At 43.6% G+C, this 18,100-nt stretch overlaps 1 protein-coding gene and 1 long non-coding RNA gene across 2 annotated transcripts in view; one reads left to right on the top strand and one right to left on the bottom strand.

Annotated features, from left to right (window-relative positions):
- The first annotated feature begins 438 nt into the window (after window positions 1-438).
- LOC105288464 (serotransferrin-like) overlaps window positions 439-18,100 on the top strand; it is an 18,853-nt gene continuing 1,191 nt past the window's right edge. The window contains exons 1-13 of the mRNA XM_023528953.1: window positions 439-615; window positions 1,345-1,492; window positions 2,267-2,322; window positions 2,835-3,013; window positions 3,783-3,960; window positions 5,188-5,342; window positions 6,682-6,772; window positions 7,368-7,406; window positions 8,768-8,926; window positions 11,224-11,368; window positions 12,582-12,646; window positions 16,167-16,351; window positions 17,560-17,749. Coding sequence (XP_023384721.1) covers window positions 564-615; window positions 1,345-1,492; window positions 2,267-2,322; window positions 2,835-3,013; window positions 3,783-3,960; window positions 5,188-5,342; window positions 6,682-6,772; window positions 7,368-7,406; window positions 8,768-8,926; window positions 11,224-11,368; window positions 12,582-12,646; window positions 16,167-16,351; window positions 17,560-17,749 — 1,642 coding nt within the window. The 5' untranslated portion in view covers window positions 439-563. The remainder of the gene's footprint in view (window positions 616-1,344; window positions 1,493-2,266; window positions 2,323-2,834; window positions 3,014-3,782; window positions 3,961-5,187; window positions 5,343-6,681; window positions 6,773-7,367; window positions 7,407-8,767; window positions 8,927-11,223; window positions 11,369-12,581; window positions 12,647-16,166; window positions 16,352-17,559; window positions 17,750-18,100) is intronic.
- Window positions 12,653-18,100, bottom strand: part of LOC111738102 — an 11,065-nt gene continuing 5,617 nt past the window's right edge. Inside the window, exon 3 of the long non-coding RNA XR_002779711.1 lies at window positions 12,653-12,794. This is a non-coding gene — a long non-coding RNA (uncharacterized LOC111738102). The remainder of the gene's footprint in view (window positions 12,795-18,100) is intronic.

Here is an 18,100-nt window from a genome sequence, read left to right as displayed (position 1 = left end):
GCGCTGGCGCTAGCGCATTTGCTCATATCCTCAGTGGCCTTGTATCTTTTCTTTTCTTCTCTTGGTTGTTTGTGTGTTGTTTTGGTGTTTTGGGGGCCCTTGGAGTCTTGGATTTGGGCTTTTTGCCTTTTTTCCATTCTTCTGGTGTGCTTTTGTGGTTTGGTGTATTGGTATAGGGTGCCGGGTTGGGGTGTGAGGGTGGGTCTGGGGTTTTTGTGTTGGTGTGCTTGTCGCCTTGTTGGGGCTGTCTGGCTGCTTGTTGGATTTTTCCCCTTTTTGGTTTTTTTTTCTTTGTTTGCCTGGAAAAGTTATTCTGATCCCAACCCAACATACACGTGTTTTTTGGGTTCCCCTTCCCTGGTCAGGAGCCCATTAGTGCTGGGCATGGTTTCCCTGTGGTCCAGGTTGAGGGGCTTCTTTCATGTTGTCTCTTTGCAGATCCACAAACCCGCTATTATGCTGTGGCCGTGGTGAAGAAGGGCAGCGGCTTCCAGCTGAACCAGCTCCGAGGCAAGAAGTCCTGCCACACAGGCCTGGGCAGGTCCGCTGGGTGGAACATCCCCATGGGCGTACTTTATTGGGACTTGCCTGAGCCACAGGAAAATCTTCAGAAAGGTAAGCAGGCAAGACGTTCATGGAGATGTCCCTTCTTTATATGCCGACAGAGGCCACACTGGGGTCACACAGACATGACCATGTGTGTTGCCCCTTGGGTGGAGGTGGGAGGTTAACCAGCTTTAGACTGGTTGGGTCTGCTGCACCAGCAGCCCTTGGGAGGTGTCAGTTGAGTCTACTCTTTGAGGTCCCAACACCCCAGCGGTGGCTGTCCTGAGGAGTAAGGGGAAGGGCATCTGGCCTGACAGAGGGCTCTGGGCAGGGCCAAGATTGCTGGGCCCTATTGTCCACTTCCTGGGTGCTTTCCTCTCTGTGGCTGATGTGTTTCCCATTCTGCTGGAGCTTCCTCTGGTTGCCATCCGCTGGCTATGAGCTTGGCCTGTACCTGTCCAGGCAGGTGTCCCATTTCCTAGGCATGGCTTGCAAAGGAGACCTGTCTCTGAGCTGTTCCAGTATGACAAGGCACGGAGGGGAGCTGACAGCAACCTGAGACAGGTTTTTCTTGGTGGCAGGCATAGGCCTGGTTTTGGAGAGGTGGTGGGAAAATGGGTTAATTGGTTTAATTTTAGAAACCCTTGATCTTGAAGAGTGCACACATATAAGGCCAAGCTGGGATTGGTACGCTGGTTTTGTTCTGGTCACTCTCTGTTCACTCGTGAGCTTGGACTGGGAGCCGTAATGGCCTCTGGCCAGGCTGGCTCATGCGCCGTGTGTCTCTTTGTTGAGCAGCAGCGTCCAACTTCTTCGCGGGCAGCTGTGTTCCCTGTGCGGATCGGACAGCCTTCCCCAAACTGTGTCAACTGTGTGCGGGGAAAGGGACAGACAAGTGTGCCTGCTCCAACCACGAACCGTACTTTGGCTACTCGGGTGCCTTCAAGTGAGTGAGACTGGCCATTGCTCAATAGCAGCCAAAGTAGTCAATGTCCTCAGGCTGAGAAATCCTCCCTGGCCACAGCAGAGCCCAGCCTGCAACAGGGGTATTCAGGAGGCCTAATCCCCTCACAGTGACTCAATGATCCAGCTGGGACTCCCCGGCTAGGCTAGGCCAGTGCATGCTTCTTTCATGTAACACTGATAAGGAGACCCCTCTCCTGGGGACCTTTCTGTCTCCCTAGAGTCCTTGAACCTGGCAGTGTGCCTTTCACTGTACTGGGCCAAGTCTGAGGGGACAGGCACGTCCCCAGTGTTTGGGCCATTCTTCAGTGACTGACCCTCCATTCTCTATTGCAGCAGTGTCATCCACTCAAAGCAAGTGGCCTCTCTCCTGCCTCCCCTCATGGCCTTTGTGCCGATATCTCACATGGCTCATGTCTTGCTGCTTCTTTTCCCTTGCTTATAACTTAAAGTTTTATACCCAGCTATGGGCACGTTTCCTCTCTCAAGAGATACTATGCCTTTATTTTCCATTCCAGAAGTTTGAAAACTCTTCTCTGTCTGTACTAAAATGTCTGCAATGCCTTTTGGCTGCTTTGGGGCACATGGTGAGGGACCTCTAGCTCCTGTGAGCTCATCTCCATCACATCAGTGGTACCCTGGGTAACAACACCCCATGGCTGTCTTCATGAAAATGCTGGACAGTGTGATCAGACCCTCAAGCCTGAGGAGAAGGGCCTGTTCTGCAGGAACCCTCTCATTGTATTTTTTCTCACAGGTGTCTGCAGGATGATGTTGGGGATGTGGCCTTCGTCAAGCACTTGACGGTATTGGGTAAGTGACAGAAGATCCCCTCCAAGCTGTGGGTCTTTTCTTTTCCTGCCTCCTTTTTCATGCTCAGTAGTCAGACATGAGCAGTGTTTCCTCCTTTAACATTGCCTGGATTCCTACCTATGCAGAGGTGTGTGCCTGTGGAGTCCCCACCTGGACTCCTGGGCCTCTTTCCATCATTTAATCTCCTGGATACAGGGACCCTTCCTTCTGGTCAGTGTTGTCATAGCAAGGGATTGGGGGAAGCTTTGGCCAACCTTGGCCTGTAGTCAGCCTGCTGACATGAGACCAATTGTGGGGTGTTGGGTAGTCACCCCTGCACTGAATATCGGAAGCTTCCTTGCCTGTTAACTTGGCTGTGGGATCTTGAGAAAGACAGTTTCCTTATGTTCTCAGTTCACTCCAGGCTTCTCAGCTCTCACATTTTAGGATGCAATGGGATTGCAAGGGATGGGGAGGGGACCAAAGCTGATGGCTCTGCCTGCAGTAGGTTCATCTGGGATTTCTTTCCTCAGATGACCTGACACAGAAGGCTGACAGGGACCAGTATGAGCTGCTCTGCCTGGACAACACCCGAAAGCCAGTGGATGAATATGAGGAATGCAACCTGGCCCAGGTTCCTTCTCATGCTGTTGTGGCCCGAAGTGTGGGTGGCAAAGAGGATTTGATCTGGGAGCTTCTCAACCAGGCCCAGGTACCAAACCACTGTCCTCCTTTCCTGCTTAGGAATCCTTGCTTACATTTGGGGCATTTTCCTTCATTCCCTTATTGCCACTGTAGAACCTTCTGTTTTCAGGACATAGTGGGAACCATGCCACATATGATCCACTTGTCTAAAAGCACCCAGCAGAGACTTTTCTCAGAGTAACACAGAGTCTAGTCCTGCATTATCATCTGCCAGTTCCCTACATTTTGGATTAGTGACATGAAGATGCTCCTTAGTGCTCTATTCCATTTCTTTCCATCTAAATCAGGCCTCCTAGGACAAGGGCAAACATTCTCTCCCCTATGAGGTCATCCGTGACCTCCCCAGAAGGCAACTATCTTTCTCCTGATGTCCCTCAACCTGACTGCAAGAGTTGCAAGCACAACCAGCTTTACTTCCATAGAGCAGCAGAATGCCAAAATGAGCCAACTATCTGTCATCCAGCTCTCCCATCCATCCATCAAGAGTTTAAGTGGCAACCCCACAGTGTCAGCCTCTGACAGAGGTGCTTTCCTTGCACTCATTGAGCCATCAACCCAGCTAGGGAGATAGGCATAGAAACATATCCAGAGAAATAGGGTGTGGCACATCCCCAGGGGGCTGTAAGTGGAAAAGGTGATGGACAGGAAAGAGCAGACCTGACATCTTGAAAATTTCATGGTTTAATTTAGTTTTCTGGGTTTTTTGTTTTTCTTCAGTCCCATTTCACAGCCTACCTTGTCACTATAGTCATTCACTATTGTTTTTCTATCAACAGGAACATTATGGCAGAGATAAATCTGAAGGCTTCCAGCTCTTCAGCTCCCCTCATGGCAAGGACCTGCTGTTTAAGGACTCTGCCCAGGGGTTTTTAAAGATTCCCCCTAAGATGGACTCCTGGATGTACCTTGGATTTGAGTATGTCACTGCTCTTAGGAATCTTAGAGAAGAGACACGTAAGTACTCGGGAAGGATATTGTGACCTTGAGAGCTTGGAAACCTGGTGTAGGTGGGGACCAGTGATAGAGTCTGTCCAGATACTGAATACCTACCCTGATGCTCCTTTATGTGTCCTACCTGTGCTCCTCTATGTTGGATGGATGCTAAATGGCATTCATCATCATGAGATGGGCCTGGACATTACCAAAGGGCATTAAAGGAAATTCATGTTTAAAATGACGTGGATTGATATCAGTATTATTTCCCTTGTGTAACTCAGGGCTGCCCTACCTGCTTTGTGAAGCCAGTCAGCCTGGCACAAAGTAAGTCAAAGAATGAAATTGTTGCAAACTTGCATCTGTAGCCAGTATTGTGGTCAACATTTGGCACAGTGAAGGTGGAGCTCTAGACAGGTCCATCTTGCTCCTGAGTTTCCTTGGGTCACTGGAGGTTTGTTTGATCATTCATTCATCCAACAAACATTTATTATCTGGCCATGAACTGTGCTAGGCGCTGGGTATACAATGGTGAGACAAACATATATTAGATTCTGCTATCATGAAACTTTCTCACCAGTGAAGAAGACCAGTGTTCAATGAATAGTCATTCTACTAAATGATCAATTAAAAAGGAGAGATTTACTCAGAAAAAAGAAAAAAAAAAAAAAAGAACGAAATACTATGGTCTTATGAGACCATGATAATAAAGGAAAACAGGTCTTGGCATTGAGGTAAACCTTCCCTGAGGAAGTGATTTGAGCTGAGTTTGAAAGTGAAGCACATTCATTGTGCTGACCATGAGCCAGGCCCTGTCCTGAACATTGAGAGTGCTGTGGACAAAAAGACGGGCATGGCCCTTGCCCTGGCCAAGCTTATGTTCTCCAACAGGGAACAGACAATAAACATGAACAAATAAATAAGAATAGCTCAAGTGGTTAAGTGCTATTTCAAAAAGAAATTAAAAAAAGAAAAAAAAAGAAGAGGAAAAAACCTAGCCTGAAGTGATAGAGTGTCCAGGGGTGGTGAATGGTTGTTTTTTCAGCAGAAACACTTTTAAGCTAAATCTAAATGATAAGAAGTCATCTGAGAGATTGTTATTGCCTTTGCTAAGACGATTAATACCTTGAATGGGATCTGTTTGCGTATTGCTAGCAAATTCCAGCATTTTCATGAAGACAGTAGAATCACTAGCAGACAACTTCTGGTGCCTCTTCTGAACCCCTGGTTCCCTTTCTTATGCCCTAGACCCAGATACTGCAAAGAATGTATGCAAGAAGGTGAAGTGGTGTGCAATAGGCCACATGGAGAGGGTCAAGTGTGATGAGTGGAGCATAAACAGTAACGGGAAAATAGAGTGTGAAACAGCAGAGACCACCGAGGACTGCATTGCCAAGATCATGGTACGTCACTCCTGCCTCCAAAGGGCAGTGGCCCCGCCACTACTGCCTGCCTGTCCCTAAGACTTAGTATTCCTGGGAATGATATGAAAACCCAGGTTCATAGGGACCTTGCCCTCACTGTGGGAGCCCAGGCCCACAGGAGATTCAGTACTTTTGAGCGTGTGGATCTGATGGGCTCTGTAGGGTTCCATTTCCTCCTGGTGTCAAAACACGGTAGAGGGCAATCTGAGCAGTGTCTGCTTAGGAAAGCTGGACCATGGTGTGGGAGTGTCTGAGACCCACGGTGCACCATGATGAGTGTGATAGGGCCATGCTGATTGTGCAAGCAGGTAGAAGTTTAGTTTTCTTCATCTAAAGAGTATTCCATGTTTGCTTTTAGTTTTTTGAAAATCCTGAACAATGTAAAGAAACAAAGAAGTACTTGAAATCTTCAAATTCAGAGAAAATTCTGTTATTTACCATATCATATACATAGCTCACTACCCTCCTCTTTTAATCTGATATCTAATGAAATTTTTCCTATGTTAAAATAATTTTTAGAAAACATGATCTTTTAAAGTTGTATCTATTCCATAGTGTGTGTGTGAGGCAACTTATTTAACCATTTATCCATATTTTCTATAACATCATCTAGTCTGTCTCTATCTTTTTGCTATTATGAATACTTTTTGAATATTTTTTCCTACTTATATATTTTGCCCAATGAGTTAGTCGCCCACATATCTGATTATCTCTTTAGGGGGTACTTCCAGAAATATATTGCTAGACCCAATGTAAACATTGGCATCTTTCTGAATTTAAGCATTTTTGTAATTAAGGGCTTAATAAATCTGAGGATTAGATCATTTGAGTGTATTTTATTTGTTTATTGAACACCTCATCTGCACGACACTAAAATACCACTCAGCCATTGTGGCCAAGATTAAGGCCTGGATCCCCCATCAGGATGCACTCTATCCCACAGGCACAGCCTTGAGTCCCTGACTTACTCATTAATCTTACAAATGAGAATTCTTGGTGTAAGAAAGGTATTGTGAGAATGTCTCCAGAACAATGTGTCCTATCAGAGGACAGGTGGATCGAATATGGGTCTTAGCTCCTGAAGAAACTAAACAAGGCACCCAGAGTTGGTCATAAGTTCATGACGGTTAGGGTGAAAATGAGGACACATTTTATTTTCTTGCTGAATGTGCCTTTTGGGGGTCCAGAGCTAGCACCAGCTGTCTCCCTGGTCCTTCATGACCTGTGCTGGGAAGGCTGCTTCAAGGAAACATCTAGAAGGGCCAATGGGAAGGAAATGGCCTCTTTTCATCTGCTGTGATGTGCTATATTTTTACAGAAAGGAGAAGCTGATGCCATGAGCTTGGATGGAGGCTTCATCTACATAGCGGGAAAGTGTGGTCTGGTTCCTGTCTTAGCAGAGAACTACAGTAAGTGGAGGGGGCACCTCTCAGTGTTTTACTTCCTCTGGGCCATGGAGAGAGGAGATGGGAAAATCATAGCCTGACTAATATCACATCGGCCATAAAGCTCTAGCTTACTGAGAATCTACTTCCCAGGCTCTGGGCTGCCTCATCTGTAACCCCCACAGTCATCTTGAAGGATAGATCTTCTCTTATACCTTCCGCCAGGGGAAATGGAGGCTTTGCATTTGGAAGTTCCAGCTAACAGTTACCCCAAATGCAGAGGACATTTAGGATTCTCACCTGGGATTCCTGGCAGGTCTTTCTGCTTCCCAAACACACATCTCCTATTGCCCTAGTGCAGTGATTCAAGTACAGTTGGCAGGGACCACTATGGCCACAGGACAGACAGAGCAGGAAACCTGAAATTCACAATTTTGGGCTAAATTCCAGAGGCCGGTGAGTTAAAGTGAAATTGCATAATCAAGAGGGCCTGGACTTTTTGGAAGTTGGTGATATGTAGTTTTCCTGGCGCTTTTTATTCTGATCTGCAACATGGGAAAGGCATAATTTCCAATCTATAAATGAGTATTTAATGACTTCTTCATTTTCTCTTCTCCAGAAACTAACAACCCTAATTGTAAAAACACACCAGAAAAAGGTGAGTTGGGATTGGTAACCTCATGAGTTTAAGATATATTCTCATTGCTTTTAAATTCAAACCAAAAGTAGATAAGGCAATGGAAGAGACCAAGTTTTAGAATGCAAAAGAGTCATGGAAAGATAGTAATTGGTAATGATAGTTATCCTATTATACTTGCCATGACTTACACAAAGGATTTCTCATTTAATCTTATAAGGTAGGTCTTGTCATCCTCTAAGGATGCATAAGAGGACCAATGGCTGAGAGAGTTTACAAATTGTCTAGGCTCCTATATTCAGCAGGTATTTCCACACCCTCCTGACTGCCTTGCATTACATGAGGCCTGCACAATTTTAGATGAGAGTTAGCACCAACCAAGGAGTCTCGTGTATTTGTGCCCGGCAGGGCTAAGGAAAAAGGCTCACACAGACAGATGTCTAGGAGCATGAAATTACACAGCCTACCAGCCAGGTCTGGGTTCAGGAATCCAGGCAAACCTGGCTCTTGCTCAGAGTATTGGTTGGGGTGGATCTGGGAGCAAGTCAGAAAGTCTTACACCATGGTGAACACTGGGCCCCGGAGTCCATATGCTTAGGCCTCTCCAGGTCATTTTCTAGCCACTAGTGTGGCAAATCTGTCCTTGTGACTTCCTTTGATTACAGCCTTCCAGCCTTTCACTCTGGGAGCCAAGCTCAGTAACAGAGTATAGCAAGGCCTATTCCTATTCTTTGGATAATATGACTTCTCTGTTTTCTGTTATACACAGTTTACTGAGTTAATTAAATTAGAAAGTTGAAAGCATGGATTTGATATTCCATTCCCAATTTTAAGGATCAATAACTATTTGCTGCTGAAGATGGCAGCTGACTTGACAGTTTCTACTTAGCATACTTCTTCGCATAAGGAGAATACAGGTGCTATTCTCCTTATCACAAAATATCTGGCCAGAATATTCACTGCAGTTATCAGTCATTTAGTACTCTTTCCTAATAATTGTTAATGTATATAACGTTGGAGTTACATGTACTCCTCAGTATCCATTCCTCTGAGTGGAGGGTGAATTGGTGGTTTATAACTTCAGCGGAGAGTGAGTTGCTGGTTTATAACTTCAGTAGCTTTGTGCATTAGGGAAGGGTCATACACCAGCCATTGCTCTGATAATAATGTATTCTTACTATTTGGTTTCAGTTTACATTAATCTCCACCTGACAGAGTGACTTATACTTCACCTCACTCAGTCATTGGGAAGGGCCCTTTGAAAGACAGAATCATTCAGAATAATTTTGCTTCCATAGGGAAATGGCAGGCTTTGATTGCAGACAGACACTCTGCATGGCCTAGAGGTGTTTACACATCCTTTTCTGGTATCTTCCTTGTAGGGTATTTCGCTGTGGCTGTGGTTAAGTCATCATCATCAGATGACCTCACCTGGAACACTCTGGAAGGCAAGAAGTCCTGTCACACCGCGGTAGATAGAACCGCGGGTTGGAATATCCCCATGGGCTTGCTCTATAGCAAGATCAACCACTGTGAATTCGGTGAGTGAATCTGGGAGGGCATTGTGGTCAAGGCTGGCTGAGAAGAGAGTGGTATGGTACAAAATGCTGTGTGGCCCTCATTCTACAGTAGTTAAAATTTGGTTAAAGCGAACTTCAAGGAAATAACTAAAAGAAATGGTAGGATTGGGGAGCTGGATCAGAATGGTTCCTTTCGGTTACACACAATGGCTTACTTTTCTCTCTCATGAAAAAGATGAGAGGTGAGCAGTCCATGCTGATATGGTCATTTGAAACCCAAGGTCCTTCTCTGTTTATGCTCTACTATTCTGAGCATGAGGCCTCCATCTTCAAGGTCACCAATGGTTGCTATAACATCCATAATTCTGGAAGCCTCAAGGAGCAAGGAGGAAGGGCCATTTAAAATGTATGCCACCTGCTGTTAACTTATTAAAGAAGCCATCCAGAAAATCTAACCCAATTACTTCATGTAACTTCTCATTGCTTGGAACTTAGGCACATAGTCACACTTAGCTGTAAAAGAGGCTGAAAAATGTCATCTTTTATTTGGGCATGTTTCTGCCCAAATAAAACTAGACCTTTGTTTAGGAAATTAAAAGCAGAACTCCCATATGATCCAGCAATTCCACTTCTGGGTATTTATCCAAAGAAAACAAAAACACTAACTCAAAAAGATATATGCACCCCTATATTCATTTTAGCATTATTTACAATAGCTAAGACATGGAAACAACCTAAGTATCCACCGATAGATGAATGAATAAAAATGTGATTATATATATATACACATATGCACACACACAATGAAATATTATTCAGCCATCAAAAAAGAAGGAAATCTTGCCATTTACAACAACATGGATGGACCTGGAGGGCATTATGCTAAGTGAAATAAGGCAGACACAGGAAAGCAAATACTGTATAATCTCACTTATATGTGGAATCTTGGGCAAAAAGAAAAGAAAAACGAGCTCATAGATACAGAGAACATGTTGGTGGTTGCCAGAAGTCAGGGGTGGGGTTGGACAACATGGGTGAAGGGGATCAAAAGGTACAAACTTCCAGCCATAAAATAAATCCTGGGGATGTAATGTTCAGCATGGTGACTATAGTTAATAATGTTGTGTTGCATATTTGAAAGTTGCTAAGAGATCTGAAAATTCTCAGCACAAGAAAATCATTTTTCTAACTATGTATGGTGACAGATGTTAACTAGACTTATTTTGGTGATCATTTCACAATATATTCACAATCATGTTGTACACCTGAAACTAATATAATGTGAAATGTCAATGATATATCAATAAAAATAATTAATGGAGAAAAAATTTTAAAAACTAGATCTTTGTTACTAAGGAACAAGGGGAAATGGCTATTGAGTTAACAGCTACAATTCCTGCCATAGGGCTTCTAGGCAATGTGAGTGTGCAGGGTCTCCAGGTCTCTTTAAGGTCTTGGCAGTCTCACTGAGTGACTGCCCAGTTCCTAGGCCCTTTCTAAGTGGTAGAAGTCAGTATATCCCGTCCTCTGAATAGCTTTAGGTATGAGCTTAGTTATGCGCCCTGAAAACCTATGTGTAAGTTTATGTGTAAACCTATGTCTAAGGACAAATGTTTTCTAATGGTTCTTATTTACATTAACTTCCTAAGTACGTCCTCCCTGCCACATCCAAATATATGCAACTGATTTAAAAGGAGAGGCCTCCAAAAACAGTTATGAACCAGACGAGTCCTATGTGTGGGAATTGGAGACAAGATCATGTTTCTTCACCGGGGTGTTCAATAACACCAATGTGATAAGAATCAAAGAGCGGCTGGGTTGACATTCAAAAGTTCTGGCTCCCAACTAGCAAGAGCACCACCTCTGCTCTCCCGAGTCTCCTGGCAGTTTACCAGCCATGGGAGGGCACCTGAGCTGTGAATAGAATTCCCCAGCCCTTTTTCTGAGCTTGGAGTTCTGAGTTCCATTAAAGCTTCTTCTAATAAATGGTAGGGGAAGGAAACATCTAATAGGTGGCACAAGCTCAGGGATTAACCTTCAATTTTATCTCTTTCATGTCAAATTTTATGTCATTTCCATTGCTCCTTTCTAGATGATTGACGACACTATCAGGGTGCACATGGAATCCCCTCCACCTGAATTTTAATGGTCACTAATTTCTATTCCCAGTCTAAATTAAGTTTCCTTTTAAATCCTACAGTCTGGCAGGTCCTGGGTTGGTAGCAGGTCACAGGATGAATGAGTATGTTCTACCTATCTGGGGCCGTACACACTTGTTATGTGTTAAATGAAGCTAACTTCCTCTTGTCCTTCCGCAGATAAAATTTTCAGTCAAGGCTGTGCCCCGGGGTATGATCGCAGTTCCAATCTCTGTGCTCTGTGTATTGGCTCAGCAAGTGGTCCAGGAAAGGAGTGTGAACCCAACAACAACGAGAGATATTATGGCTACACGGGGGCTCTCAGGTAAGTTTTATAACTCTGAAATGAATGTAATAATACTCCTAACTCTGACAAGATTCCTTTTTAGGAACTATGGTGAGATTCTTATGTCCCTCACCTGTTAGTCCTGCACGTGTCAGGGTGCTATATTTAGCAACCATATGTAGAACCCTGTGTGAAGGGGCATCCAGGTCCCTCCAGGACACTGTCTCTAGATCTGGTTGTCAAACACAGCAAAGACTGGCAGTATGGTGCAAATCAGAAGTTCTCAACAGAGGGCAATTCCCCCCACCCCGTCTCCTACCCCAGGGCACATTTGGCAGTGTCTGGAGATGTTTTTGATTATCTCATGGGGTTGGGAGGTAGGAAGGTGCGACTGGCATCTAATTGGTAGAGGCTGCTAAACATCTGCATGCATAGGACAGCTCCCTACAACAAAGAGCTATCTGGCTCAGAATATCACTACTACAGCTGAATGTAGGAGTCGGATCTGGCTCATGCTCTTCTATGCACTTCTGGGGAACCTACAGCCATCCTTACCTGGAACTATATAAAAGTACAGCACATGATTTCTACATTCTCAACTACAATTCTCTCTCATGGAGTGTTTATCATTTTTGTAAAGACAACTGTGCACCTTATGACCTTATTACTTTTTACCTATCCTTTCTGATTCAGGGCTGTGTTTCTTAGTAGGTCATGAATTCATCAACTGCACAATGGTGGTAGCATTGTAGTTGAACTTTTCAGTAGTGAAGGAAAAAAACAAAGGTTATCCCAATTTGTCAGCTAGAACCACCTTGTGAGTTATAGTAAGTACAATTCACAGTCCACACATTTCCGATTTTTACAAAGTAGAGTGTGAGTAAGGAATTACCTTACTGAAAAACTACCCTCAAATAATTGTGCTGATGCTAGGAAAAGGATGTAGCTCTCCCTATTGGAGAAAATGTGCCAGAATTTAAGATTTTAGTGTGTGGAACTGAGATTGTGTAACTACAAAGCAAATCGGAGGTTTCGTTTTCTTTTTATTATTTACCTTAGTGATATGTAAGATTACTGGTAATAGTAGATTAATGCTAATCTATTATTATTAATAATAGGAGATTAGTGATAGAATGGGAGTCATGAATGCTGATGTCAAATGGCCAGCTCTAGATCTATAAGGTGGCTCTCCTGAATAACAGATGCTTCCCGCTGACTTCCTCTTCTCTTTTTTTTGTCTGGCCCTCTGTAGGTGCCTGGTTGAGAAAGGAGACGTGGCCTTTGTGAAAGACCAGACTGTCTTCCAGAACACTGGGGGTATGTGCATATGTTCCTCTGTCCCTGTAAATCGGGGTCACTGGGTTCACTTGTGTTCAGGATGCATTGATGGAAATGTTATGGACTCTGTCAAGTTCCAGAGCTCTGATTCTCAATCTTTTTGTTCAGTGAAGAGAGAAGTTTTCACCTGGGTAAGCAGAATGGTAAGGACTGTGAGGTTCCAGTGGCCATGAATTCTCTTCCAGAAACCCCACCACAGGGTGCTGCCTGTCCCCTGAATACTTCAGTGCACGTTTCTTAAGAACAACGACATTCTCTTCTCTACCTACATTATAATTACCAAGATCAGAATATTTATATTGGATTTAATACTCCTCACATCCATAGTCCATATTCAGATTTTCTGAATCATCCCCAAAAGGTCCTTTATAATTATTTCGTATATTTCCAGGTTCAACATATATATTCCAATGTATTCCAAATATATTCCATGTCCACTGAAAAAAAAACCTAGAGACAGTGGCACACCAGTAGGAATGAGCACCAAGATCTTGGCTTCTAGAACTATTTCCAATAAAAGGGACCAGGACCCTTTGGAAAAACAGCTGATTCTAGGGCTGGACAGGAAAAATATAAGGTGAGCTTGAAACATCATGCTGAAGTGGTCAGAGTTATGGGACATGTCAAAGCATGCAGGAGCCATTTTAAAGGACCTCCCACTGGCCATATCTGGGATATTTTCAACATTAAAAGAAATAATAACTCATTGAATAAAGTAAGAATACATCAATCCATCCTGATTGAACAAATGAAGTTAAAGGGAAAGATCTTCCTTATCACAGAATACTAACTAATAAATGTAGAAATAATTATGAAGTTAAAAAGCTATCATTTGGCAACCAAAACAGTAATAATTGATTCAAGCAAGGACCATTATTGGGTACTAAAACTAGCAGGTGAATATTGGATGGCTATGACATTAAAACACAAAAGAAATTTTTTAAAAGATTGGTAAGAATGAGTACTCCTCTTGCCCACACTGCATCACTAACTGCTTACAGAACCCACTACAGTCCAGGCAGCTATTACTTCCCTTCCTTTCCTCATGTCCCTTCACCCAACCTCAAATCTTTCTAGCAATTCATCTGCAATGAACTAGCATGGCACCAACGCCTCCAAGAAGCCTTCTCTGATGGTAAGCCCACATCCCGCAACAGAATCCTCTGTCCATATTGCTCACATTACTGAATTCATCACATTCTATAATAAACAGTGGCCACAGGACATCTTTGAGCTCTTTTCCCTCCTTTTATATCCCAGTGTCAACATGGTATGTGGCATACAGAAGTTGCTAAGTACTTACTTGAAGGAATAGTAGTTTGGCTAATATTTCTTCCCTCTTAACTAGTTTTGCTTTTTTCTTTAAGAGCTGTCCTTTTTCCTGCTACCAGAGAATTACCCTAAGACTGGTTCTTCGTCACTCCTTGATTTCTTTTTGTACTCTTCTGAGGAGGGCTCCCCTCTCTAGGCCTTACCTCTCTAAAAGCCTTACCTCCTGAAGTAAATTTAGACAGGAGGCCTAACCTCCCATCTAAAAGCCTCCCAGGATTTCTATTTGCCACATGGTCATTTTTATGTACACAGTACACTGGCACTGCAACCACAACCTGTAAAAATCCAAACTCCTCATAGTCTCCCCAAATCCAGTCCTCTTTCCACAGCCTTTGTCCCTGAGGACTTTGTTATATGCCCTGCCAGTCAAGCCTAGACTAGTCTCTCAGTCAGAATGTTTTTTGTTTCTTCAAAATATACCTTTATTCATTCTATGGTATGTTATAGAAGAATCAGGATACGAAAGCATGTAGATGGTATGATCTAATTATTTAGATGTGTCTGCATATTATATGCGTGTGTTAGAAAAAAGACCAGAAGAAACACTCTAATGTTGTGGGATTACAAGTGTTTCAAATTTTTCTTCCTTAAACTGTGTAGCATTTTAAAAATGACTTTTGTACAAAAACAAGGATTATTTTTATTGGAAAGAAAAATTTTTATCATGTGCTTCTAGATGCCCACTGCTACTCTCCCAACCCAGACTGAATCCCCTTCCATCTCATTATTCTTAATTGTCCCATTCAGGCTGTGGCTCATACATTAACATTGACTTCCATTCATAAATCCTCATAGACCTACTTTTTCTCCCACCTAACTGTCACTCTATCCCACACTCCAGGCCTTTAGTGCCTGGGTGTGCCTCACCTGTTTAGCCCCACTGCCCAATATTCTGTCCCAATGGGACCATTCTCCTCTCACCCATTAGAAAAACCAGGTTCATTCCTGTCCCTGAGTCGTACCAGTACTCTCCATCTTCCCTCAGACAGACATTCCTTTCTCCTCCTCTTACTCCTACACATGTTAAAAGACACACCTAAAACCTTGCCTCCTCCAGCTAGCTTCCCCTAATTAATATACTCAACACTGTGCTGGTCCTGAGTTCACACAGCATTTAGAATATGTGCCACAAAATATAAAATGTTTTTAACTGTGCCCTGAATTTTTGCTTTTGGTATGTGTGCTATTTCTCCCCTCTAATCATTGTTTCTTGCAGAGGGCTGAGAACATAGTTATTGAATAAATGCTTAAATTACTAAGTAGAACAGATGGGTTTGGAGAGAACAATGATGAATTTCATTTGGAAGGTGTTGAGTTGGAGGGACTGGTAAGAAAGGAAAGGAGGAATATTAGAAGGTGAGCAAAGATGTGTGTAGTTACTAGTGAGAGAGAGGCAGGTAATTTGGAGTTTTCTATTAAAATTAAAAGTGTACATTTTGAGTGTAGGAAAAGAGGTACTTTATATACAAATAATATAAAATTTTACGATGCTACGTTCTTGTATCAGTTATTCAGTTAAATGAAGAAAATTAAATGAAAATTAAATTAAGAAAAAGATTGTAATGCTGTATTTTAGGAGAGAAATAAAAACTGGGAAAACATATTTGAGAACTTTTGTGAGGAAAGTGCTGAAACCCTGAGAATGGGCAAGATTTTTTTTTTCAGAGAGAATAAAGAGAAGATGAAAGAAGAGGCTGAGAACCATATCCTTATGGACCTGTATGCACAGAGGAACGTGCACATTTTTGCATAGAACCAGTATGAGCACATCAGATTTCAAACACAGCTACAGCTTCCAGAAGGGCTTCTGGGGAAAGTTTCTACTTGCTGGTGCAAGAAGATATAGCACAGAGATTGTCAACCAGTTGAGGGTCACGTTCTTCCCACACTGGAGCAAGAGTTCCAAATGCTTTGGAATTTAGTAGAAATGAAGATCGTTTTGAAGAGCATCCACAGAATATAGTTCACTCTTTCCCGGTTGGGTGGAACAGGTGGGAAGGGGTGGTCACTAGGGATTCCTTTCCATATCACTGTAACCCCAGCGTGGCACTTCTGCTGACCACTGGATCCAGGCCCTCCACATACCAGTGGATCAGTCACATCCCCCTAGTGAGGGTGCCTTGACCAAAGCCATCAGCTGTGGCTGACCCACTTTCTCTATCTCCAGGAAAAAACAGTGAAGATTGGGCTAAGACTCTAACACAGGACTACTTTCAGCTGCTGTGCCTCGATGGCACCAGGAAGCCTGTGACTGAAGCAGAGACCTGCCACCTAGCCCGAGCTCCAAATCATGCTGTGGTCTCAAGAGAAGATAAGGCAGACTGCGTTAGGAAGATATTACTTGAAGAGCAGGTACGGACCACCTAGGGCCTCCCACCCTTTCTTTCTGGGTGGTGTGGATTACTTGGGGGAAGTTCACAGCTAAGTGCAACCCACATTTTAGCATTCTCTTTCTGAAAACTAGATATGTGGAACTGGATCTCCTGGGCCTGGCTCTGTTTATATCTCCTGGTCACTGGAGATTAGTCCCTATCTGATCTGCATGTCCTCAGATCCAGGCATCTGCTTTCCTGCTTGCTCTTGACCTTGCTCTGTGGCACCCTCGTGTTATGAGCATTTGCATTTATTTAAATGAAGGAGACTGATTTTGTTTTCCAGCCCTCCTTGATACAGGTCATGAAATGCGGATCTGTGTTGCCCTTGCTTAGACAGACTGAGAACCACGCCAACATCCAGAAAAACCCAAGACCCCTGCCTTCAGGGAGCTTGTTCTCTGGGGAATACAACCAACCTAGGCTTCCTTTGGTGCGGAGAGGGGCTGCCTTCACATTGTAATACTAAAGGCTCCTCTACCAACAAACTCTATCCTATCATTCAGCGACAGCTTCCTGCCTATTGATTCACCATTAGTTTTCTTTTTAAAAATTAAGATAGCTTATCTATGTGAGTCCTCTGAAGGTAAATATTATTAATAATAATAATTATTCAGATTTAATGAAGATTTTACTAGGTGCTAGGTGGAATGCTAAACTTTTTGTAGTCACCATTTCACTTATAACCTTAGGAAACCTGGAGTAACTGAGCTTCTTGCCCAACACAGGATCAAAGATGTAGTCACACGTGAACTTTTAACAACTACCTGTACCCCTTCATCGCGTGGCTCATGTTTAATATCTTCTTCGAAAATAACACTTGGAAGGGACAAGTTTCTGTCCTCTCATTTCCTGGAAGTGGCACCCATAGCCATGGCCAATGAAGTGGGGAAGAGAGATCAGAGAAGTCAGGAGTGGGTGGGTAGGTGGGTGGGTGAGAGGGACTTTCCAGAGGAGGAAGGACCAGGAGGGACCCTACAGAGGACTTTGGAGCCTCACGAAAGCATGAAGCCAGGGCCAAAAATGGATGGACCACAGGTGAGGGCAGTGGAAAAATTCCTGAAGCATCCTCTGTAGCTTCCCTTTCTTCCCAAGTTGGTCTCCAGCTTTCAGCCTCCTCCATCCCACCCATGTGTTCCCAGCTGCTCAGTGCCACAGGTCCTCATGTACTTTCCATCCATTTGACAGCTCCAGTATGGAAAAAATGGAAGTACATGCTCCGGCAACTTTTGTTTGTTCCAATCTCAAACAAAGGACCTCCTGTTCAGGGACGATACATTATGTTTGGCTGAACTTCCGGGCAAAGTAACGTATGAATCCTATTTAGGAGCGGAGTATGTCACAGCTGTGGGTAACCTGAGACAATGTTCAACTTCAAGTGAGTAGGAGGAACGGTGTGGGGAGGCTGCAAAGCCAACACGGGCAGGGTTCTGGGTGGCTGGTACAAAATGAGAAGTGGGCTGTAGCCCCAGGAGATGACCAGTGGACAAGATGGAATGATGAGGGAACAACGTAATCCCAGCATGTATAAAAGGCTACTTATGTGGGTAGATGGTTAGGAGGACACAGGCTCAGGGCACTGAAGTAGTGACCTGGCTGCATATGCAGAATTCCGTGTTATTACTAAGAAAAGGAAGAGGTTTATGGGCCCATGCCCATTGTTCTGTGCTAGATTTTTTTTTTGTTTGTTTGTACAAGGCTGCATTGTCCAATATGGTAGCCTCTAACT

Source organism: Pteropus vampyrus, unplaced genomic scaffold (assembly GCF_000151845.1).
Source record: "Pteropus vampyrus isolate Shadow unplaced genomic scaffold, Pvam_2.0 Scaffold1, whole genome shotgun sequence".
In the NCBI taxonomy this organism is placed as follows: domain Eukaryota; kingdom Metazoa; phylum Chordata; class Mammalia; order Chiroptera; family Pteropodidae; genus Pteropus; species Pteropus vampyrus.
Note: the sequence above shows the minus strand (reverse complement) of the source record. Positions and strands in the feature narration are given on the sequence as shown.